Here is a 24,400-nt window from a genome sequence, read left to right on the forward strand (position 1 = left end):
ACAGCGAGGGTGGATCAGTCACTGAAGCTGCTCTCCAGAGTGGACAGAGTGTCCTGCAGGGGACAGAGTGTCCTGCAGGGGGCGACACTCATGGTCCAGCATAGATGTGAGTTTAGCCAGGACCCTTCTGTTCCCCACCCCCTGCACCGAGTCCAGAGGACAGCCCAGGACGGAGCTTTGTCCAGCTTCTTCCTCTCCCTCTCTGTCATGCTGCTGCTACAGCAGGCCACACCGTGAGGGTTAGTGGTTGGGGTTAGGGGTTAGGGGTTAGGGGTTAGGGGTTAGGGTTAGGGTGAGGGTTATCTATTTTATGGTCAAACACTATCTTTGAGCAGACTATACTACGTGTGAAGTAGAACAAGGGTTCTAACATGTCCATTGTCATTCTCTGTTTAGTTCATTCACGCGTCAGCTCAGGTTCTGTGGCGCTGAACTCCTGGGTGGATCTATTCTGGGTGGGAGGAGACCAGATTTTAGGTCAACTCCCACCCAGAAGCTGCTCACCCTCTGATTGGCTGAGTGTCAGAAGGCCCGGAGCAGAGCACACACGGCCCTCAGTCGCTCCGGAGCGGCCACGGCACCAGAGCTTCACCGCGGGACTCCAGGGCTCCGACAGCGGCGTCAGGACGAAGCGGCCCCGGCTTTGTGGCCCCGAGCTCTGTGGACATGATCCCGGTGAGGACGGGACCAGGTTAAGCCTCTGGGTCAGGTCCAGGTTCTAAATTAGACTGATTTATTCTGCAGCTTTACATGGACTTTCAATCAACTGTTAAACCTGCTTTAGTCCTGCTTTAGACCTGCTTTAGTCCTGCTTTAGTCCTGCTTTAGACCTGCTTTAGTCCTGCTTTAGTCCTGCTTTAGTCCTGCTTTAGTCCTGCTTTAGTCCTGCTTTAGACCTGCTTTAGTCCTGCTTTAGTCCTGCTTTAGTCCTGCTTTAGTCCTGCTTTAGACCTGCTTTAGTCCTGCTTTAGTCCTGCTTTAGTCCTGCTTTAGACCTGCTTTAGACCTGCTTTAGTCCTGCTTTAGACCTGCTTTAGACCTGCTTTAGACCTGCTTTAGTCCTGCTTTAGTCCTGCTTTAGTCCTGCTTTAGACCTGCTTTAGTCCTGCTTTAGTCCTGCTTTAGTCCTGCTTTAGTCCTGCTTTAGACCTGCTTTAGTCCTGCTTTAGACCTGCTTTAGTCCTGCTTTAGTCCTGCTTTAGACCTGCTTTAGACCTGCTTTAGACCTGCTTTAGTCCTGCTTTAGTCCTGCTTTAGTCCTGCTTTAGACCTGCTTTAGACCTGCTTTAGTCCTGCTTTAGACCTGCTTTAGTCCTGCTTTAGACCTGCTTTAGTCCTGCTTTAGTCCTGCTTTAGCTTTAGTCCTGCTTTAGTGCTGCTTTAGACCTGCTTTAGTCCTGCTTTAGTCCTGCTTTAGTCCTGCTTTAGTCCTGCTTTAGACCTGCTTTAGGCCTGCTTTAGTCCTGCTTTAGACCTGCTTTAGACCTGCTTTAGACCTGCTTTAGTCCTGCTTTAGACCTGCTTTAGACCTGCTTTAGACCTGCTTTAGTCCCGCTTTAGACCTGCTTTAGTCCTGCTTTAGTCCTGCTTTAGTCCTGCTTTAGTCCTGCATTAGTCCTGCTTTAGACCTGCTTTAGACCTGCTTTAGTCCTGCTTTAGACCTGCTTTAGTCCTGCTTTAGTCCTGCTTTAGACCTGCTTTAGACCTGCTTTAGACCTGCTTTAGACCTGCTTTAGTCCTGCTTTAGTCCTGCTTTAGTCCTGCTTTAGTCCTGCTTTAGTCCTGCTTTAGTCCTGCTTTAGACCTGCTTTAGACCTGCTGTAGACCTGCTTTAGGCCTGCTTTAGACCTGCTTTAGTCCTGCTTTAGTCCTGCTTTAGTCCTGCTTTAGTCCTGCTTTAGTCCTGCTTTAGTCCTGGTTTAGACCTGGTTTAGACCTGGTTTAGACCTGGTTCAGACCTGATTTAGACCTGGTTTGGACCTGCTTTAGACCTGGTTTAGACCTACTTTAGTCCTGGTTCAGACCTTTAGTCATTAGTTCTGGTTAAGTTCTGCTCTAGAGTCCTTGGTCCGTCCTGCATTCATCCACTTGCACTAGTTCTAGTCAGGTCCGGGGTTAGTCTTGGTTTAGTTCTTGTATAGTCCTACATTAGTCCTGGTTTAGACCTGGTTTGGACTTGTCCTGGTTTTGTTCTTTTTTTTTTCCATTTTGGATGTGTTTTTTTGAAGGTGACACTTCACACTTCAGAGACATGGCCCACTTACAAGTCCAGGACTAAACCAGGTCTAAACCAGGTCCAAACCAGGTCTAAATCAGGTCTGAACCAGGTCTAAACCAGGTCTAAACCAGGTCTAAACCAGGACTAAAGCAGGACTAAAGCAGGACTAAAGCAGGACTAAAGCAGGACTAAAGCAGGACTAAAGCAGGACTAAAGCAGGTCTAAAGCAGGTCTAAAGCAGGTCTAAACCAGGACTAAAGCAGGACTAAAGCAGGACTAAACCAGGACTAAAGCAGGACTAAAGCAGGACTAAAGCAGGACTAAACCAGGACTAAACCAAGACTAAACCAGATCTCATGCTGCTTGTTGTTGTGGATCATGTGACCAGATTACATACATATAATCTGAACAATATATTCCTAGGTCTTGGTTTAGACCTGGTTTAATCCTGGTTTAGACCTAATTCAGTCCTGGTTTAGACCTGGTTTAGACCTAATTTAGTCCTGGTTTAGACCTGGTTTAGACCTAATTCAGTCCTGGTTTAGTCCTGGTTTAGACCTAATTCAGTCCTGGTTTAGACCTGGTTTAGACCTAATTTAGTCCTGGTTTAGACCTGGTTTAGACCTAATTTAGTCCTGCTTTAGTCCTGCTTTAGTCCTTTGTCTTCAGGAGTTTGTTGTTGATCGAATGCGACAGATCGAGCCTTAATCCGGACAGGACTCAGACTAGACCGGATTAAGACCCCCTCTAATCCGGACCCCCGAAAACCTGGGACCTGCTCATTGTTTGTGCTCAGTCTGTCCACACCGGAACTAAACCAGGACCAAACCAGGACAAAACCAGGACTAAACCGGAACTAAACCGGAACTAAACCAGGACAAAACCAGGACAAAACCAGGACTAAACCAGGACAAAACCAGGACTAAACCAGGACAAAACCAGGACTAAACCGGAACTAAACCAGGACAAAACCAGGACAAAACCAGGACTAAACCAGGACTAAACCAGGACAAAACCAGGACTAAACCAGGACAAAACCAGGACAAAACCAGGACTAAATCAGGACTAAACCAGGTCTAAACCAGGACCAAACCAGGTCTAAACCAGGACTAAACCAGGACTAAACCAGGACTAAACCAGGACCAAACCAGGTCTAAACCAGGACTAAATCAAGAATAAACCAGGACAGAACAAGGACTAAACTAGGACTAAACCAGGTCTAAACCAGGACTAAACCAGGTCTAAACCAGGACCAAACCAGGACTAAACCAGGTCTAAACCAGGTCTAAACCAGGACCAAACCAGGACCAAACCAGGACCAAACCAGGACTAAACCAGGACTAAACCAGGTCTAAACCAGGTCTAAACCAGGACCAAACCAGGACCAAACCAGGACCAAACCAGGACCAAACCAGGACTAAACCAGGACTAAACCAGGACTAAACCAGGTCTAAACCAGGTCTAAACCAGGACCAAACCAGGACCAAACCAGGACCAAACCAGGACTAAACCAGGACTAAACCAGGTCTAAACCAGGTCTAAACCAGGACCAAACCAGGACCAAACCAGGACCAAACCAGGACCAAACCAGGACCAAACCAGGAGTTTTGCACCTTTAGACAGAAATCAACAACATTTTCTACAACAGTTAAAAAAAACAATCTGGTGGTAAAATAAGCAACGATCTTATTTGACGACAACATAAAACTATTATTTTCTTCCCTTTTTATTCATATTATATTTAGCCATATTATAGTTTCTTGCCCCATTTCTAATCGTGACAACCCGAGCTCTAACCGTGTCCTCTCTGGTTCTTCTCAGCTGGTCCTGAAGGTCTTCTTGGGTCCGGACCTGGAGGACTTCAGCGAGGTCCCACTGAGTCCAGAGACTTTGTGCCGAGACGTGGTGGAACTTTGTCTGGAACCTGGAGAGACGGGCGGGGTCCTGCTCCAGAGCTGCAGCCACTACGGTCAGCGCTTAGTCCTGGTTTAGTCCTGGTTTAGACCTGGTTTAGTCCTGATTTAGTCCTGCTTTAGTCCTGGTTTAGTCCTGGTTTAGTCCTGGTTTGGACCTGGTTTGGACCTGGTTTGGACCTGGTTTAGTCCTTGTTCTAACCTGGTTTACAGCTGGTTTAGTCCTGGTTTATTCCTGGTTTAGTCTTGGTTTAGTCCTGGTTTAGTCCTGGTTTAGTCCTGGTTTAGACCTGGTTTAGTCCTGGTTTAGTCCTGGTTTGGACCTGGTTTAGTCCTGGTTTAGTCCTGGTTTAGTCCTGCTTTAGTCCTGGTTTAGACCTGGTTTAGTCCTGGTTTAGTCCTGGTTTGGACCTGGTTTAGTCCTGGTTTAGTCCTGCTTTAGTCCTGGTTTAGTCCTGGTTTAGTCCTGGTTTGGACCTGGTTTGGACCTGGTTTGGACCTGGTTTAGTCCTTGTTCTAACCTGGTTTACAGCTGGTTTAGTCCTGGTTTATTCCTGGTTTAGTCTTGGTTTAGTCCTGGTTTAGTCCTGGTTTAGTCCTGGTTTAGACCTGGTTTAGTCCTGGTTTAGTCCTGGTTTGGACCTGGTTTAGTCCTGGTTTAGTCCTGGTTTAGTCCTGCTTTAGTCCTGGTTTAGTCCTGGTTTAGTCCTGGTTTGGACCTGGTTTGGACCTGGTTTGGACCTGGTTTAGTCCTTGTTCTAACCTGGTTTACAGCTGGTTTAGTCCTGGTTTATTCCTGGTTTAGTCTTGGTTTAGTCCTGGTTTAGTCCTGGTTTAGTCTTGGTTTAGTCCTGGTTTAGTCTTGGTTTAGTCCTGGTTTAGTCCTGGTTTGGTCTTGGTTTAGTCCTTGTTCTGACTTGGTTTAGTCCTGGTTTAGTCCTGGTTTAGTCCTGGTTTGGACCTGGTTTGGACCTGGTTTAGTCCTGGTTTAGTCCTGGTTTATTCCTGGTTTAGTCTTGGTTTAGTCCTGGTTTAGTCCTGGTTTAGTCTTGGTTTAGTCCTGGTTTAGTCCTGGTTTGGTCTTGGTTTAGTCCTTGTTCTGACTTGGTTTAGTCCTGGTTTAGTCCTGGTTTTGTTACAGATCGTGTGGTGGAGAAGGAGGAGAACATGTTGGAGCTGCTGCTCAGAGGAGACGCTCGCTATGTCCTGAGACACACACAGACCGGTGAGTCCTGGTTTAGACCTGGTTTAGACCTGGTTCAGACTTGGTTTAGACCTGGTTTAGTCCTGGTTTAGACCTGGTTTAGACCTGGTTTAGACCTGGTTTAGACCTGGTTTAGACCTGGATTAGTCCTGGATTAGTCCTGGTTTAGACCTTCACAAACTAAAGTAGTAGAAAAGTCACAGTAGAATGGTCCTTTTTGTGTTCCAGGTGTGGGCCGGGCGGATCACATGACCTCTGCGGATCACATGACCAGCGTGGGACAGGGGACAGGGGTGGACCAGGACCAGGTGAGCGCTTGCTGTGGTCAGAAGGTCAGAAGGTCAGGAGGTCAGAAGGTCAGGAGGTCAGAAGGTCAGAAGGTCAAAAGGTCAGGAGGTCAAAAGGTCAGATGGTCAGGAGGTCAAAAGGTCAGATGGTCAGAAGGTCAGATGGTCAGGAGGTCAGAAGGTCAGGAAGTCAGAAGGTCAGGAGGTCAGAAGGTCAAAAGGTCAGATGGTCAGAAGGTCAGATGGTCAAAAGGTCAAAAGGTCAGATGGTCAGGAGGTCAAAAGGTCAGATGGTCAGAAGGTCAGATGGTCAGGAGGTCAGAAGGTCAGGAAGTCAGAAGGTCAGGAGATCAGAAGGTCAAAAGGTCAGATGGTCAGAAGGTCAGGAGGTCAAAAGGTCAGAAGGTCAGATGGTCAGAAGGTCAAATGGTCAGAAGGTCAGAAGGTCAGATGGTCAGAAGGTCAGGAGGTCAAAAGGTCAGAAGGTCAGAAGGCCAGGAGGTCAGAAGGTCAGAAGGTCAGAAGGTCAAAAGGTCAAAAGGTCAGAGATTTGAACCAAACACAATCAGCGTTTGAATCTTTTTACAAAAACATCAAGAGAAAAGATGAGTAAATGGGATTTCTTTAGGAGAGACTCTCACGCCGTGACCAACGAGCAAAACAGAGACACAAGATGCTGAAAAAACAACAACTGAAATCCAAAGTGAAATAAAAAGACTAGAAAAGGATAAATGTTCGTGAGTGACGCACTGTCTCTGCTCTGATTGGCTGGTGTGGCCCGAGTACTGCTTCCTGTACTAACCCCAACCCTTAGTCCTGGTTTAGTCCTGGTTTAGTCCTGATTTAGACCTGGTTTAGTCCTGGTTTAGTCCTGGTTTAGACCTGGTTTAGTCCTGGTTTAGTCCTGGTTTAGTCCTGGTTTAGTCCTGGTTTAGTCCTGGTTTAGTTTATGTTTGTTGTGAATATTTTACAGGAAACGCTCCGAAAACTCAGAGAAAAAGCCCAAATCCACGAGGCCAAACTGCAGAAGATCAGAGCTGCACGAGGCCCCGCGGAGCCCAGGGGGGCCCGGCCCACTAAAGCAGGTCTGTGGAACATTCTGACACATGACACAGGCTAAAGCAGGTCTGTGGTCGCCCCAGTCCCGCTCCAGTCCAGTCCCGCTCCGGTCCAGGTCCAGTCCCGCTCCGGTCCAGGTCCAGTCCCGCTCCGGTCCTGGTTTGGATGTCCTGAACAGCTGCAGGGTCATGGTTATGGGCTATGTTCCTGATAAAGACCTCCTGTAATCCCTCTGCCCCGTGAACACAGCCCCATCTGGACCTGGTTTAGACCGGATTTAGACCCGGGTCACTCACGGCTACAGCTGTCCAGTGCTGAAATATCAGGTCAGAGATGTAAACAATCTTTAGTTTGAGACACTTTCTGAAAAGGGCGCGGCTCGGGATCCGGGTCGGGATCCTGGCCCGGATCCCGACTCGGTCCCGACCCGGATCCCGACCCGGATCCTGGCTCCATCACTTGATTTTCGTGCACATTGGAGCCACGTTTCGACCGGCCATGGTCATCACGTTTAGTTTTAGGACGACAAAAATATCTCCTTTTTCTGACCAATAATGCGACTGCGGTTTATATTTTATTAACAGGATTTTGAATTGATGAAAAGACGAAGTGAATAAAAGAATCACATGATTATTTCAGAACAAGTTTGGACGGATCTAAACTACAGAGAGTTGATGTTGCTTTTGTCATTCAAATCAGTTAAAATAACAATTTTGATTAGATTCATTGTTCACATCGATAAAGTGATTCCAACTTATGTTTTAGTCATTCCGAGTGCGCACGGGAAGAGTTTTGCCTCGTATCTTTGACTTCTCTGCATGTGAGGGGCGTGGCTAAAGCTAGTGTGTGTGAGAGGCGTGGCTAAACCTAGTGTGTGTGAGGGGCGTGGCTAAAGCTTGTGTGTGTGAGGGGCGTGGCTAAAGCTAGTGTGTGTGAGGGGCGTGTCTAAACCTAGTGTGTGAGGGGTGTGGCTAAAGCTTGTGTGTGTGAGGGGCGTGGCTAAAGCTAGTGTGTGTGAGGGGCGTGTCTAAACCTAGTGTGTGTAAGGGGCGTGGCTAAACCTAGTGTGTGAGGGGCGTGTCTAAACCTAGTGTGTGTGAGGGGCGTGTCTAAACCTAGCGTGTATGAGGGGCGTGGCTAAAGCTAGCGTGTGTGAGGGGCGTGTCTAAACCTAGTGTGTTTGAGGGGCGTGGCTAAAGCTAGCGTGTGTGAGGGGCGTGTCTAAACCTAGTGTGTGTGAGGGGCGTGGCTAAAGCTAGTGTGTGTGAGGGGCGTGGCTAAACCTAGTGTGTGTGAGGGGCGTGGCTAAAGCTTGTGTGTGTGAGGGGCGTGGCTAAAGCTAGTGTGTGTGAGGGGCGTGTCTAAACCTAGTGTGTGAGGGGTGTGGCTAAAGCTTGTGTGTGTGAGGGGCGTGGCTAAAGCTAGTGTGTGTGAGGGGCGTGTCTAAACCTAGTGTGTGTAAGGGGCGTGGCTAAACCTAGTGTGTGAGGGGCGTGTCTAAACCTAGTGTGTGTGAGGGGCGTGTCTAAACCTAGCGTGTATGAGGGGCGTGGCTAAAGCTAGCGTGTGTGAGGGGCGTGTCTAAACCTAGTGTGTTTGAGGGGCGTGGCTAAAGCTAGCGTGTGTGAGGGGCGTGTCTAAACCTAGTGTGTGTGAGGGGCGTGGCTAAAGCTAGTGTGTGTGAGGGGCGTGGCTAAACCTAGTGTGTGTGAGGGGCGTGGCTAAAGCTTGTGTGTGTGAGGGGCGTGGCTAAAGCTAGTGTGTGTGAGGGGCGTGTCTAAACCTAGTGTGTGAGGGGTGTGGCTAAAGCTTGTGTGTGTGAGGGGCGTGGCTAAAGCTAGTGTGTGTGAGGGGCGTGTCTAAACCTAGTGTGTGTAAGGGGCGTGGCTAAACCTAGTGTGTGAGGGGCGTGTCTAAACCTAGTGTGTGTGAGGGGCGTGTCTAAACCTAGCGTGTATGAGGGGCGTGGCTAAAGCTAGCGTGTGTGAGGGGCGTGTCTAAACCTAGTGTGTTTGAGGGGCGTGGCTAAAGCTAGTGTGTGTGAGGGGCGTGGCTAAAGCTAGTGTGTGTGAGGGGCGTGGCTAAAGCTAGTGTGTGAGGGGCGTGTCTAAACCTAGTGTGTGTGAGGGGCGTGGCTAAAGCTAATGTGTGAGGGGCGTGTCTAAACCTAGCGTGTGTGAGGGGCGTGTCTAAACCTAGCGTGTGTGAGGGGCGTGGCTAAAGCTAGCGTGTGTGAGGAGCGTGGCTAAAGCTAGTGTGTGTGAAGGGCGTGGCTAAAGCTAGTGTGTGTGAGGGGCGTGGCTAAAGCTAGTGTGTGTGAGGGGCGTGGCTAAAGCTAGTGTGTGTAAGGGGCGTGGCTAAAGCTAGTGTGTGTGAGGGGCGTGGCTAAAGCTAGTGTGTGTGAGGGGCGTGGCTAAAGCTAGTGTGTGTGAGGGGCGTGGCTAAAGCTAGTGTGATGGGCGTGGCTAAAACTAGCGTGTGTGAGGGGCGTGGCTAAAGCTAGTGTGTGTGAGGGGCGTGGCTAAAGCTAGTGTGTGTGAGGGGCGTGGCGTTTGAACCTCTCATTATGACATGCTAATGCTAATGCTAACGTCAGATGCTTTATGACCTAGAAATATCAGATTGTGGCTCTTGAAAAAGTGAGTGCTATAAACAGGAAACAGCTGTTGCTAACGCGCTATGCTAGCTTTGTGTTGATAACGTGCTTTGCTAGCTTTCTGTTGCTAACGTGTTTTGCTAGCTTTGGATTGCTAACGTGCAATGCTAGCTTTGTGTTGCTAACGTGCTTTGCTAGCTTTGTGTTGCTAACAGGCTTTGCTAGCTTTGCGTTGCTAACGTGCTACGCTAGCTTTGTGTTGCTAACATGCTTTGCTAGCTTTGTGTTGCTAACGTGCTTTTCTAGCTTTGCGTTGCTAACCTGCTATGCTAGCTTTGTGTTGCTAACATGCTACGCTAGCTTTGTGTTGCTAACGTGCTTTGCTAGCTTTGCGTTGCTAATGTGCTACGCTAGCTTTGTGTTGCTAATGTGCTTTGCCAGCTTTGTGTTGCTAACGTGCTTTGCTAGCTTTGCGTTGCTATTGTGCTTTGCTAGCTTTGCGTTGCTAAGGCTCCACAGAGTTGTTAGCGTCAGTTGAAACGCGGCGCTTTAGCTCTGAGTTTGAGACAAATGATTCTTTTGTGTTTCTTTTTGTCTCTTGTTTTGGCCTGAGTCTGTGTTCTCTCTCGTCCAATCATCTGGCTGTGCTGTGAGGCTCCTCCCCCTGAGATAAAGTCCTCCTGGAGCCCAAGAGCCAGAGCGCTTTAGGAGCCAGAACCTCTCAGGAGCCAGAACCTGTCAGGGGCCAGAACCTGTCAGGGGCCACTTTGAGTCCAAGACCAGAGACTTAAGACCCTATGGGACTGAAACACAAACTCTTCACTCACATTTATTTATGTGGCTCATTTTTAACAACGACCGACGTCCAAACGCTTCACACAGGAATCTGCACTTTCACCAGGAAGAAATGATGCAGAGGGTTCAGATTTAGACCCCGGTCGTAACCCGGTCTAACCCCGGTCTAACCCCGGTCTAACCCCGGTCTAAACCCGGTCTAAACCCGGTCTAAACCCGGTCTAACCCCGGTCTAACCCCGGTCTAAACCCGGTCTACACCCGGTCTACACCCGGTCTACACCCGGTCTAACCCCGGTCTAAACCCGGTCTACACCCGGTCTAACCCCGGTCTAAACCCGGTCTAAACCCGGTCTAACCCCGGTCTACACCCGGTCTACACCCGGTCTAACCCCGGTCTAAACCCGGTCTAAACCCGGTCTACACCCGGTCTAAACCCGGTCTAAACCCGGTCTTGTTGCAGAGGAGGTGGAGCAGATCACGGCTCTGTTCCAGATGAAGCGAGTGGAACTGGTCGACGCTGCGGCGACGGTGCAGAAACTTACCAATCAGCTGCAGTTGCTCCGGAGAACGCGATTGGACGGACAGCTCAGGATCCGCCTCCAGCAAGAGCTACAGGTCAGTCCTACTTTAGACCTGCTTTAGTCCTACTTTAGACCTGCTTTAGTCCTACTTTAGACCTGCTTTAGTCCTACTTTAGACCTGCTTTAGTCCTACTTTAGTCCTACTTTAGACCTGCTTTAGTCCTACTTTAGACCTGCTTTAGTCCTACTTTAGTCCTGCTTTAGTCCCGCTTTAGTCCTGCTTTAGTCCTACTTTAGACCTGCATTAGTCCTACTTTAGTCCTGCTTTAGTCCTGCTTTAGTCCTACTTTAGACCTGCTTTAGTCCTACTTTAGACCTGCTTTAGTCCTGCTTTAGTCCTACTTTAGTCCTGCTTTAGTCCTACTTTAGTCCTACTTTAGACCTGCTTTAGTCCTACTTTAGACCTGCTTTAGTCCTACTTTAGACCTGCTTTAGTCCTGCTTTAGACCTGCTTTAGTCCTGCTTTAGTCCTACTTTAGACCTGCTTTAGTCTTGCTTTAGTCCTACTTTAGTCCTGCTTTAGTCCCGCTTTAGTCCTGCTTTAGACCTGCTTTAGTCCTGCTTTAGTCCTGCTTTAGTCCTACTTTAGACCTGCTTTAGTCCTGCTTTAGTCCTACTTTAGACCTGCTTTAGACCTGCTTTAGTCCTGCTTTAGTCCTGCTTTAGTCCTACTTTGGACCTGCTTTAGTCCTACTTTAGACCTGCTTTAGTCCTACTTTAGACCTGCTTTAGTCCTACTTTAGACCTGCTTTAGTCCTGCTTTAGTCCTACTTTAGACCTGCTTTAGTCCTGCTTTACACCTGCTTTAGACCTGCTTTAGTCCTACTTTAGTCCTGCTTTAGTCCTACTTTAGACCTGCTTTAGTCCTACTTTAGACCTGCTTTAGTCCTACTTTAGATCTGCTTTATTCCTGCTTTAGTCCTACTTTAGTCCTGCTTTAGTCCTGCTTTAGTCCTACTTTAGTCCTGCTATAGACCTGCTTTAGACCTGCTTTAGTCCTACTTTAGTTCTGCTTTAGTCCTACTTTAGACCTGCTTTAGTCCTGCTTTAGACCTGCTTTAGTCCTACTTTAGTCCTGCTTTAGTCCTGCTTTAGTCCTGCTTTAGACCTGCTTTAGACCTGCTTTAGTCCTGCTTTAGTCCTGCTTTAGACCTGCTTTAGTCCTACTTTAGACCTGCTTTAGTCCTGCTTTAGTCCTACTTTAGACCTGCTTTAGACCTGCTTTAGTCCTACTTTAGTCCTGCTTTAGTCCTGCTTTAGTCCTGCTTTAGTCCTGCTTTAGTCCTGCTTTAGTCCTGCTTTAGACCTGAACACCCAGAGTCACGCCCACAGTCACGCCCACAGTCACGCCCACAGTCACGCCCACAGACACGCCCACAGTCACGCCCACAGTCACGCCCACAGACACGCCCACAGACACGCCCACAGTCACGCCCACAGTCACGCCCACAGTCACGCCCACAGACACGCCCACAGTCACGCCCACAGACACGCCCACAGTCACGCCCACAGTCACGCCCACAGTCACGCCCACAGTCACGCCCACAGTCACGCCCACAGACACGCCCACAGTCACGCCCACAGTCACGCCCACAGACACGCCCACAGTCACGCCCACAGACACGCCCACAGACACGCCCACAGTCACGCCCACAGTCACGCCCACAGACACGCCCACAGACACGCCCACAGTCACGCCCACAGTCACGCCCACAGTCACGCCCACAGACACGCCCACAGACACGCCCACAGTCACGCCCACAGACACGCCCACAGTCACGCCCACAGTCACGCCCACAGTCACGCCCACAGTCACGCCCACAGACACGCCCACAGTCACGCCCACAGTCACGCCCACAGACACGCCCACAGTCACGCCCACAGTCACGCCCACAGTCACGCCCACAGACACGCCCACAGACACGCCCACAGTCACGCCCACAGTCACGCCCACAGTCACGCCCACAGTCACGCCCACAGTCACGCCCACAGACACGCCCACAGACACGCCCACAGACACGCCCACAGTCACGCCCACAGTCACGCCCACAGTCACGCCCACAGCCACGCCCACAGTCACGCCCACAGTCACGCCCACAGACACGCCCACAGTCACGCCCACACGCCTGCACTAAACCCACATATGGATCCTACAATACCAATGAAATGCTACTTAAGACTTTATTGTAAATATTGAAGAAACGAGTCATGTGTCACTCCTTTTACAACACTGCACATAAGTGAAGTTTCCATAGCGATGGTTTGACCTGGTCTCTCTCTTTGGTCCTAGATCCGGACTATAAACCTGGACCATGGATCTGTTCTGGACCGTCAGAGGGACTCAGGGCTGACGGAGCAAAGACTGAACCAACTCAGACAGAAACTCTGGACCAGGAAGAACCAGGTCTGAACCAGGACTAAACCAGGTCTGAACCAGGACTAAACCAGGTCTGAACCAGGACTAAACCAGGTCTGAACCAGGACTAAACCAGGTCTGAACCAGGACTAAACCAGGTCTGAACCAGGACTAAACCAGGACTAAACCAGGACTAAACCAGGTCTGAACCAGGACTAAACCAGGTCTGAACCAGGACTAAACCAGGTCTGAACCAGGACTAAACCAGGACTAAACCAGGACTAAACCAGGACTAAACCAGGTCTAAACCAGGTCTGAACCAGGTCTAAACCAGGTCTAAACCAGGACTAAACCAGGTCTGAACCAGGACTAAACCAGGACTAAACCAGGTCTAAACCAGGTCTGAACCAGGTCTAAACCAGGTCTAAACCAGGACTAAACCAGGTCTGAACCAGGTCTAAACCAGGTCTAAACCAGGACTAAACCAGGTCTAAACCAGGTCTAAACCAGGACTAAACCAGGTCTGAACCAGGACTAAACCAGGACTAAACCAGGACTAAACCAGGACTAAACCAGGTCTAAACCAGGTCTGAACCAGGTCTAAACCAGGTCTAAACCAGGACTAAACCAGGTCTGAACCAGGACTAAACCAGGACTAAACCAGGTCTAAACCAGGTCTGAACCAGGACTAAACCAGGTCTAAACCAGGTCTGAACCAGGTCTAAACCAGGTCTAAACCAGGACTAAACCAGGTCTGAACCAGGTCTAAACCAGGTCTAAACCAGGACTAAACCAGGTCTGAACCAGGACTAAACCAGGACTAAACCAGGTCTAAACCAGGTCTGAACCAGGACTAAACCAGGTCTAAACCAGGTCTGAACCAGGTCTGAAGTTGGCCTTTGGTGGTCAGTAGGGCTGAAATAGAACCCGAGTGTGTTTAAAACCTCAGTTAATGTCCAAAGGTTTCGTGAAGTGGCCTTCAGCCCAGCACAGTATGTTCGGCCCAGACCTTTAGTCACAGTCTTAGGTCCTTTAATCTCTTTTGTTCTGTCCCAGGGGTCTCACCTCGGGCCTGGAGCCGGGTCTCACCTCGGGCCTGGAGCCGGGTCTCACCTCGGGCCTGGAGCCGGGTCTCACCTCGGGCCTGGAGCCGGGTCACACCTCGGGGCCGGGTCTGGCCTCGGGGCCGGGTCTGACCTCGGGGCCCGGTCTGGCCTCGGGGCCCGGTCTGGCGTGGCGGCGGTGGGGCCTTACCTTCAGGCCCTGGAGCCTGGACTGAGACCTCCTCCCAGGCCGGCTAAAGTCGGCTCAGGTAAAGTCCCGCTCCGGATTTCACCGCACAAACATTTGACAAGAACATTTGCAAACTTGTGCTGCTCTGTGTTCTGTAGTGAGTCAAGTCCCGCCCCCGCTGCCTGCGCGGGCCAATCTCAGGGAACCAAACCTGGATGAAGCCCCACCCCCTGTGCCCCTGCGGACCAATCCCATGGCAGCTCGACAGCACTGGGACAGACAGGTGACGTTTCACTTCCAAGTCACCCACGTCAAGTAGAAGCTGTGTTTGAGTTCAACAGTTCAGCGTCAGATCGTAACGAACCCAAAGGATCCTGGCCAAGTCCGAGACGCATTTCCCTCTCCCCAGACACTTCCTTTAGTATTATTTTAGGATGATGAATGTGTTGTTGTTTGTTCTCACTCAGCTGGAGTCCAACATGGCCGCCGTTGCTCCTCTTCTGCCCCGAAAGTCCGGCGAAGCTTCGGCGTTCAGGTCGAGCACGCTGCCTCTGCCCAAACACCGAGCCACGCCCTCCGCCGCCGTGCGACCGCTGATACCTGACGCCGACCAGGCCCCGCCCCCAGCGCAGACCACGCCTCCACAGACTGTTGCAGCGGCGTCCATCCTCTCGCTGTACACGACGGGGGGGAGGAGCAAGTACGAGCCGGGACAAGGCACTCTGCCCCGGAGCCGACCCAGAGGTGATGCTAATGCTAATGCTAGTCATCACTTTACACCAAAGTATGGCTGCTTTCCCCGGATTAGCTGTTAGCATTAGCATTATGCAAAATAGCTCATTAAGTGTACGATTCGCTCTTTAACCTGTTCTAAATGTGCACATCATGAGTGTTGGAGATATTGATCACTGATTGGTTGTTGGCTCGTGCCCACAGCTCGCTCTAAACCCGGCGGATCTGCGTCGGAGGCGGAGTTCTGTTTCCACGGCGATCCTGAGCCCGTTTCAATGGCGATGGGGGAGGAAGCGTGCCAGCCCCGCCCCCTGAGCCCAACAAAGCTCCTCCCATTCCTATCGGGGGGGCTGAGGGCGGGACTTCTCCACGCTCCACGCCCCCTGAAGAAACGCTCGTCGCTGTGCGAACCCGACGGCGCCCCCCAGCTGCTGCGCCTGCGCTACCAGAGGAGCACGCTGGCTGCACTGGAGGCGGGCACCCAGGGGAGAAGCACCCAGGGGAGCGGCACCCAGGGGAGAAGCACCCAGGGGAGCGGCACCCAGGGGAGCGGCACCCAGGGGAGCGGCACCCAGGGGAGAAGCACCCAGGGGAGCGGCACCCAGGGGAGCGGCACCCAGGGGAGCGGCACCCAGGGGAGAAGCACCCAGGGGAGCGGCACCCAGGGGAGAAGCACCCAGGGGAGCGGCACCCAGGGGAGCGGCACCCAGGGGAGCGGCACCCAGGGGAGCGGCACCCAGGGGAGAAGCACCCAGGGGAGCGGCACCCAGGGGAGCGGCACCCAGGGGAGAAGCACCCAGGGGAGAAGCACCCAGGGGAGGTTCCTGGAGGCATCTGGAAGTACTTCAGTGGAGAACGAGGTTCAGTCAGAAGTAAGTTCTGGTTTTTATTCCCGTTTGTCAGACGCAGATGGAACGAAATGTGAAGGTGCTGAACTTAAAGCAGAACTAAGGAACATTTGCACCTGAGTTCATCCTGTAAGTCTCTGGAAAACAAACTAATCCTGTTGCAGAGTCTGGACGAGACCTCGACTCCGCCCCCTCTGCCTCCACGAATCCCCATTGGTGGCCCCGCCCTCAGACACCTGCAGGCCCCGCCCCCTCCCCCAGGTGAGCCCGGACCCGACGGAGAAAAGGAATCATGGGACCCATCACTGCAAGTAAGTCCCGCTCTAGTCCCGTTTAACAGAGACACTTAAACAGAGACGCTTTAACAGAGACGCTTTAACAGAGACGCTTAAACAGAGACGCTTTAACAGAGAGACACTTAAACAGAGACGCTTAAACAGAGACGCTTTAACAGAGAGACACTTAAACAGAGACGCTTAAACAGAGACACTTTAACAGAGACACTTAAACAGAGACGCTTAAACAGAGACGCTTTAACAGAGAGACGCTTAAACAGAGACGCTTAAACAGAGACGCTTTAACACAGAGACACTTAAACAGAGACGCTTTAACACAGAGACACTTAAACAGAGACGCTTAAACAGAGACGCTTTAACAGAGAGACGCTTAAACAGAGACGCTTTAACAGAGACGCTTTAACAGAGACGCTTTAACAGAGACGCTTTAACAGAGACGCTTAAACAGAGACGCTTAAACAGAGACGCTTTAACAGAGACGCTTTAACAGAGACACTTAAACAGAGACGCTTAAACAGAGACGCTTTAACAGAGACGCTTTAACAGAGAGACGCTTTAACAGAGACGCTTTAACAGAGACGCTTTAACAGAGACGCTTTAACAGAGACGCTTTAACACAGAGACGCTTTAACAGAGAGACGCTTTAACAGAGACGCTTTCATGTGATTTGTTTGAAAAGAAGCAGGTAAACGATAAACAAGAGAGGCCCGAGTACGGTGCCTTGTGGTTCACCGTGGTGGATGACAGCTATAGTTTTGGTCCTATTTTAGTCCAGTTTTGGTCCTGTTTTAATCCAGTTCTGGTCCTGTTTTAGTCCAGTTTTAGTCCAGTTTTAGTCCAGTTTTGGTGCAGTTTTAGTCCTGCTTTAGTCCTGCTTTAGTCCCGCTTTAGTCCTGCTTTAGTCCTGTTTTAGTCCTGTTTTAGTCCAGCTTTAGACCTGTTTTAGTCCTGCTTTAGTCCTGTTTTAGTCCAGCTTTAGACCTGTTTTAGTCCTGCTTTAGTCCTGCTTTAGTCCTGCTTTAGTCCTGTTTTAGTCCTGGTTTAGTCCTGTTTTAGTCCTGTTTTAGTCCTGCTTTAGTCCTGCTTTAGACCTGCTTTAGACCTGCTTTAGACCTGCTTTAGTCCTGTTTTAGTCCAGCTTTAGTTCTGTTTTAGTCCTGCTTTAGTCCTGCTTTAGTCCTGCTTTAGTCCTGTTTTAGTCCAGCTTTAGACCTGCTTTAGTCCTGCTTTAGTCCTGCTTTAGTCCTGCTTTAGTCCTGTTTTAGTCCAGCTTTAGACCTGTTTTAGTCCTGCTTTAGTCCTGTTTTAGTCCTGCTTTAGTTCTGTTTTAGTCCTGCTTTAGTCCTGCTTTAGTCCTGTTTTAGTCTTGCTTTAGTCCTGCTTTAGTCCTGCTTTAGTTCTGCTTTAGTCCTGCTTTAGTCCAGCTTTAGACCTGCTTTAGTCCTGCTTTAGTCCTGCTTTAGTCCAGCTTTAGACCTGCTTTAGTCCTGCTTTAGTCCTGCTTTAGTCCTGCTTTAGTCCTGCTTTAGACCTGCTTTAGTCCTGCTTTAGTTCTGCTTTAGTCTTGCTTTAGTCTTGCTTTAGTCCTGCTTTAGTCCTGCTTTAGACCTGTTTTAGTGCTGTTTTAGTGCTGCTTTAGTCCTCTGTCTTGTGTCTCAGGTCATAAGGTCGATCCTTCGTGGTTCTGGCTCAGATCGAACCACACGAGGTTTTGGAGTTCGGTTCAATCCGCTCTTTCTTCTGCTCGACTCGGCTCTGGAGGGAGAGTTTGACCTGGTCCAGAGAGTCATCTATGAGGTCCTGTCCTGTCCGGTCCGGTCCGGTCCGGTCCTGTCCTGTCCTGTCCTGTGTCCTGTCCTGTCCGGTCCTGTCCAGTCCAGTCCCCGTCCTGACCCGGCTTGTGGTTTCAGGTCCCAGATCCGAGCGCGGCGAACAACGAGGGCATCACGGCGCTGCACAACGCCGTCTGTGCCGGACACGCCGACATCGTCCACTTCCTCGTGCAGTTTGGAGTCAACGTGAACGCGGCCGACAGCGACGGATGGTGAGTCCCAGGGACCCGGACCCAGGGCCCGACCCAGGGGCCCGACCCAGGGGCCCGGACCCAGGGGCCCGAGACAATGATAAAGAGGAGATAGAGTGCATTAGAGGCGTGTGATATTGTGAATGTTGTTTATGGCAATAATTACAGTCTGATCATATTTCCTGGATTCTTAAACCTGAAATAATAATGTTTTAAACACACTTCTGTTGGATTGACAAGACCAAAGCAGTCCTGGTTTAGACCTGGTTTAGACCTGGTTTAGACCTGGTTTAGTCCTGGTTTAGACCTGGTTTAGACCTGGTTTAGTCCTGGTTTAGTCCTGGTTTAGACCTGGTTTAGACCTGGTTTAGACCTGGTTTAGTCCTGGTTTAGACCTGGTTTAGTCCTGGTTTAGACCTGGTTTAGACCTGGTTTAGTCCTGGTTTAGTCCTGGTTTAGACCTGGTTTAGTCCTGGTTTAGACCTGGTTTAGACCTGGTTTAGTCCTGGTTTAGTCCTGGTTTAGACCTGGTTTAGACCTGGTTTAGTCCTGGTTTAGACCTGGTTTAGTCCTGGTTTAGACCTGGTTTAGTCCTGGTTTAGTCCTGGTTTAGTCCTGGTTTAGACCTGGTTTAGTCCTGGTTTAGTCCTGGTTTAGTCCTGGTTTAGTCCTGCTTTAGACCTGGTTTAGACCTGGTTTAGTCCTGGTTTAGTCCTGGTTTAGTCCTGCTTTAGACCTGGTTTAGACCTGGTTTAGACCTGGTTTAGACCTGGTTTAGTCCTGGTTTAGTCCTGGTTTAGACCTGGTTTAGTCCTGGTTTAGTCCTGGTTTAGACCTGGTTTAGACCTGGTTTAGTCCTGGTTTAGACCTGGTTTAGTCCTGGTTTAGTCCTGGTTTAGTCCTGGTTTAGACCTGGTTTAGACCTGGTTTAGACCTGGTTTATACCTGGTTTAGTCCTGGTTTAGACCTGGTTTAGTCCTGGTTTAGTCCTGGTTTAGTCCTGGTTTAGTCCTGGTTTAGTCCTAGTTTAGACCTGGTTTAGTCCTGGTTTAGTCCTGGTTTAGTCCTGGTTTAGACCTGGTTTAGACCTGGTTTAGTCCTGGTTTAGTCCTGGTTTAGACCTGGTTTAGTCCTGGTTTAGTCCTGGTTTAGTCCTGGTTTAGACCTGGTTTAGACCTGGTTTAGTCCTGGTTTAGTCCTGGTTTAGTCCTGGTTTAGTCCTGGTTTAGACCTGGTTTAGTCCTGGTTTAGTCCTGGTTTAGTCCTGGTTTAGTCCTGGTTTAGTCCTGGTTTAGTCCTGGTTTAGTCCTAGTTTAGACCTGGTTTAGTCCTGGTTTAGTCCTAGTTTAGACCTGGTTTAGTCCTGGTTTAGTCCTGGTTTAGTCCTGGTTTAGACCTGGTTTAGTCCTGGTTTAGTCCTGGTTTAGTCCTGGTTTAGTCCTGGTTTAGACCTGGTTTAGTCCTGGTTTAGTCCTGGTTTAGACCCCCTCACATCTCGGGACTGAAATGTATCTCACGTCAGGACAAGTACATTATATTATGACCCCGCCCCTAAACCCCACGGGGGCGTGGCCATTGTGGGCGGATCCCAATTTTAGAAACATTTTTACATCTCATACTTTATTTTTGATACAATTCCAAATGTGGGCGTGGCAAGCTCGTTAACAAGCTCGTTAAGTGTTGAACTACAGGTTACCATGGCGACAAGCCTTCTAGACTTTACCGTGACCTTGTCCTGGTGGTGGTCCTGACCCTCAGGACCCTCCTGACCCTCCTGACCCTCAGGACCCTCCTGACCGGTGGTCCTGACTCTCTTGACCCTCCTGACCCTCAGGACCCTCAGGACCCTCTTGACCCTCCTGACCCTCTTGACCCTCTTGACCCTCTTGACCCTCCTGACCCTCAGGACCCTCTTGACCCTCCTGACCTTCTTGACCCTCAGGACCCTCTTGACCCTCCTGACCCTCTTGACCCTCCTGACCCTCTTGACCCTCCTGACCCTCTTGACCCTCCTGACCCTCTTGACCCTCCTGACCCTCAGGACCCTCTTGACCCTCCTGACCCTCCTGACCCTCTTGACCCTCTTGACCCTCCTGACCCTCCTGACCCTCCTGACCCTCTTGACCCTCAGGACCCTCTTGACCCTCCTGACTCTCTTGACCCTCCTGACCCTCTTGACCCTCCTGACCCTCTTGACCCTCCTGACTCTCTTGACCCTCCTGACCCTCTTGACCCTCCTGACCCTCAGGACCCCCCTGCACTGCGCCGCCTCCTGTAACAACGCTCAGGTCTGTCACTTCCTGGTTGAATCCGGAGCCGCCGTCTTCGCTCGGACCCGGAGCGACTCTCAAACTGCAGCCGCCAAGTGCGAGGAGCACGAGGACGGCCACGCCCAGTGCTCCCAGCTGCTGTACGGTAAGACCTGCTCCAGACCTGGTCCAGACCTGGTCCAGACCTGGTCCAGACCTGGTCCAGACCTGCTCCAGACCTGCTCCAGACCTGGTCCAGACCTGCTCCAGACCTGCTCCAGACCTGGTCCAGACCTGCTCCAGACCTGCTCCAGACCTGCTCCAGACCTGGTTCAGACCTGGGTTAGTCCTGGTCCAGACCTGCTCCAGACCTGGTCCAGACCTGGTCCAGACCTGGTCCAGACCTGCTCCAGACCTGCTCCAGACCTGCTCCAGACCTGCTCCAGACCTGGTCCAGACCTGCTCCAGACCTGCTCCAGACCTGCTCCAGACCTGGTTCAGACCTGGGTTAGTCCTGGTCCAGACCTGCTCCAGACCTGGTCCAGACCTGGTCCAGACCTGCTCCAGACCTGCTCCAGACCTGCTCCAGACCTGGTCCAGACCTGCTCCAGACCTGCTCCAGACCTGCTCCAGACCTGGTTCAGACCTGGTTCAGACCTGGTCCAGACCTGGTCCAGACCTGGTTCTGACCCTGTCCTGGTCCGGGCCTGGTTCAGACCTGGTCCAGACCTGGTTCTGACCCTGTCCTGGTCTTGCAGGGCTGCAGGAGAAGATGGGCGTGATGAACCGGGGTCAGGTCTTCGCTCTTTGGGACTTTGAGGCCGAGGAACCTGACGAGCTGCAGATGTGTGAAGGCGACTGTGTGACGGTCCTGAGCCGAGACCAGGACCAGGACCGGGACCAGGATCAGGACCGGTGCAGCGGTGCCCTCTGGTGGTGGGTCCGAGGAGCGCATCGAGAGGGCTACGTCCCCCGAAACCTGCTCGGGGTGAGGACCACAAACACCTCCTAAAAGCCACTTTAGAGTCCTGGTTTAGACCTGGTTTAGACCTGGTTAAGTCCTGGTTTAGTCCTGGTTTAGACCTGGTTTAGAGCTGGTTTAGTCCTGGTTTAGTCCTGGTTTAGACCTGGTTTAGTCCTGGTTTAGTCCTGGTTTAGTCCTGGTTTAGTCCTGGTTTAGTCCTGGTTTAAACCTGGTTTAGCCCTGGTGTAGTCCTGGTTTAGTCCTGGTTTAGACCCGGTTTAAACCCGGTTTAGTCCTGGTTTAGACCTGGTTTAGTCCTGGTTTAGTCCTAGTTTAGTCCTGGTTTAGTCCTGGTTTAGACCTGGTTTAATCCTGGTTTAGTCCTGGTTTAGTCCCGGTTTAGTCCCGGTTTAGACCCGGTTTAGTCCCGGTTTAGACCCGGTTTAGTCCCGGTTTAGTCCCGGTTTAGTCCCGGTTTAGACCTGGTTTAGTCCTGGTTTAGACCTGGTTTAGTCCTGGTTTAGACCTGGTTTAGACCTGGTTTAGTCCTAGTTTAGACCTGGTTTAGTCCTAGTTTAGACCTGGTTTAGTCCTAGTTTAGACCTGGTTTAGACCTGGTTTAGTCCTGGTTTAGACCTGGTTTAGTCCTGGTTTAGACCTGGTTTAGACCTGGTTTAGTCCTGGTTTAGACCTGGTTTAGTCCTGGTTTAGTCCTGGTTTAGACCTGGTTTAGTCCTGGTTTAGTCCTGGTTTAGACCTGGTTTAGACCTGGTTTAGTCCTAGTTTAGACCTGGTTTAGTCCTAGTTTAGACCTGGTTTAGACCTGGTTTAGACCTGGTTTAGACCTGGTTTAGTCCTAGTTTAGACCTGGTTTAGTCCTAGTTTAGACCTGGTTTAGACCTGGTTTAGACCCGGTTTAGACCCGGTTTAGACCCGGTTTAGACCTGGTTTAGACCTGGTTTAGTCCTGGTTTAGTCCTGGTTTAGACCTGGTTTAGACCTGGTTTAGTCCTAGTTTAGACCTGGTTTAGACCTGGTTTAGACCTGGTTTAGTCCTAGTTTAGACCTGGTTTAGTCCTAGTTTAGACCTGGTTTAGACCTGGTTTAGACCTGGTTTAGACCTGGTTTAGTCCTAGTTTAGACCCGGTTTAGACCCGGTTTAGACCCGGTTTAGACCCGGTTTAGACCTGGTTTGGTGTTTTCAGATTTACCCGAGGATTAAACCGCGTCAGAGGAGTTTGGCCTAAAGCGTCCGGCCTCGATCTGGACCCTGGACAGAACCGGGTCAAGGCGTCTGGACTCTGGACTCTGCGGCGCCTCCTACAGACCACTCTGCTGATGTGTCCTTGGGCAAGACACTTCCCTCGTCTTTAGTGCAGAGAAACGCTCAAGAAACATTCCCACATTGGACCAAAACGACGCAGCTTTTTGTCCCGTTTGTTCCGAGTTTGAACCGTAGCTTCTTTTGCTTTGCGCATTTTCTTTGACCGTCGAGTCGACTTACAGTTCACCGTTACTTCCTGTCACACAGGAAGTTACCAAAATAAAAGCGTAATACGGTGTAAATGAGTTCCATCCGGTTCATATTCATCCGCACAACTCTTCTTCATACAATCACACGCAGAAGTTTGTTGCCGTTTCGTCTTCTTTGTCTGTTTCATGAGAATCCACGGGTAAAAGGTGTGTCCGAGCTGTGGCAAGAGCAAGATTTGTGGTAAAAGTTGAAATTGTGGTGGAAAAAAAAGAAAGTGTTTGTGCTTTTTCTATGTGTCGTCTGTAAATCTCACTTGATTTCATATATTTCTCATCTATGTATTTATATTTTTGTAGGAACAGATCGTGTGGAACAATAAACCCTTTAGTTTTTCATCTCTCGCGTTCCTTTCCCTGTAAATCCCACATTTCCCATGAGGCACCGGGGCGGCCCGAGTCGCTTTAGTCTTTTTATTTTGACTTGGTTTATATTTGCATAAAGTGCAGCTTCAGCAAACAGAGAAAAGCACGTTCAGCCGGAGCCGTCCAGAGCATTCGACCCATTTCACTGCAAAACCTCTGATTCGTCCATTTTGAAGGAAACATATTTTGATTCTTATTTTCTAAAAACTGTTAGACCTGGTTTAGTCCTGTTTTAGTCCTGGTTTAGTCCTGTTTTAGTCCTGGTTTAGTCCTGTTTTAGTCCTGCTTTAGTCCTGTTTTAGTCCTGCTTTAGTCCTGTTTTAGTCCTGCTTTAGTCCTGTTTTAGTCCTGGTTTAGTCCTGTTTTAGTCCTGCTTTAGTCCTGGTTTAGTCCTGCTTTAGTCCTGTTTTAGTCCTGCTTTAGTCCTGTTTTAGTCCTGTTTTAGTCCTGTTTTAGTCCTGGTTTAGTCCTGGTTTAGTCCTGTTTTAGTCCTGTTTTAGTCCTGGTTTAGTCCTGCTTTAGTCCTGTTTTAGTCCTGCTTTAGTCCTGTTTTAGTCCTGCTTTAGTCCTGTTTTAGTCCTGGTTTAGTCCTGCTTTAGTCCTGTTTTAGTCCTGCTTTAGTCCTGTTTTAGTCCTGCTTTAGTCCTGTTTTAGTCCTGGTTTAGTCCTGTTTTAGTCCTGCTTTAGTCCTGGTTTAGTCCTGCTTTAGTCCTGTTTTAGTCCTGCTTTAGTCCTGTTTTAGTCCTGTTTTAGTCCTGTTTTAGTCCTGTTTTAGTCCTGGTTTAGTCCTGGTTTAGTCCTGGTTTAGTCCTGGTTAAGTCCTGCTTTAGTCCTGTTTTAGTCCTGCTTTAGTCCTGTTTTAGTCCTGCTTTAGTCCTGTTTTAGTCCTGGTTTAGTCCTGTTTTAGTCCTGCTTTAGTCCTGGTTTAGTCCTGCTTTAGTCCTGTTTTAGTCCTGCTTTAGTCCTGGTTTAGTCCTGTTTTAGTCCTGTTTTAGTCCTGCTTTAGTCCTGTTTTAGTCCTGTTTTAGTCCTGTTTTAGTCCTGGTTTAGTCCTGGTTTAGTCCTGTTTTAGTCCTGGTTTAGTCCTGCTTTAGTCCTGTTTTAGTCCTGCTTTAGTCCTGTTTTAGTCCTGTTTTAGTCCTGTTTTAG

The 24,400-nt window shown here is 50.1% G+C and overlaps 1 protein-coding gene across 1 annotated transcript; it reads left to right on the plus strand.

Moving 5' to 3' along the window:
- The first annotated feature begins 566 nt into the window (after positions 1–566).
- LOC140378052 (apoptosis-stimulating of p53 protein 2-like) lies at positions 567–22,686 on the plus strand. Its single transcript, XM_072463682.1, has 17 exons — positions 567–660; positions 4,040–4,187; positions 5,273–5,356; positions 5,564–5,643; positions 6,596–6,707; positions 10,535–10,689; positions 12,946–13,059; positions 14,068–14,323; positions 14,403–14,527; positions 14,712–14,988; positions 15,181–15,848; positions 15,989–16,135; positions 17,738–17,917; positions 18,031–18,164; positions 20,392–20,558; positions 21,151–21,380; positions 22,561–22,686. Exons 3-17 carry the CDS (start codon positions 5,299–5,301, stop codon positions 22,600–22,602), a joined length of 2,745 nt encoding a protein of 914 aa, XP_072319783.1. The 5' UTR covers positions 567–660; positions 4,040–4,187; positions 5,273–5,298; the 3' UTR covers positions 22,603–22,686.
- The last annotated feature ends 1,714 nt before the right edge of the window (positions 22,687–24,400 follow it).

The sequence above is a fragment of the Eucyclogobius newberryi genome, unplaced genomic scaffold, assembly GCF_026437365.1.
Source record: "Eucyclogobius newberryi isolate DKJ021-1_F unplaced genomic scaffold, fEucNew1.0.hap1 SCAF_4, whole genome shotgun sequence".
Taxonomy (NCBI): domain Eukaryota; kingdom Metazoa; phylum Chordata; class Actinopteri; order Gobiiformes; family Gobiidae; genus Eucyclogobius; species Eucyclogobius newberryi.

Bases quoted from the DNA above. Each gene is read 5' to 3' on its own strand.
- LOC140378052 (XM_072463682.1), top strand. From the start codon at position 5,299: ATGTTGGAGCTGCTGCTCAGAGGAGACGCTCGCTATGTCCTGAGACAC. The intron at 13,060-14,067 runs GTCTGAACCAGG...GTTCTGTCCCAG, and splicing joins TCTGGACCAGGAAGAACCAG to GGGTCTCACCTCGGGCCTGG. The intron at 20,559-21,150 runs GTAAGACCTGCT...CTGGTCTTGCAG, and splicing joins GTGCTCCCAGCTGCTGTACG to GGCTGCAGGAGAAGATGGGC.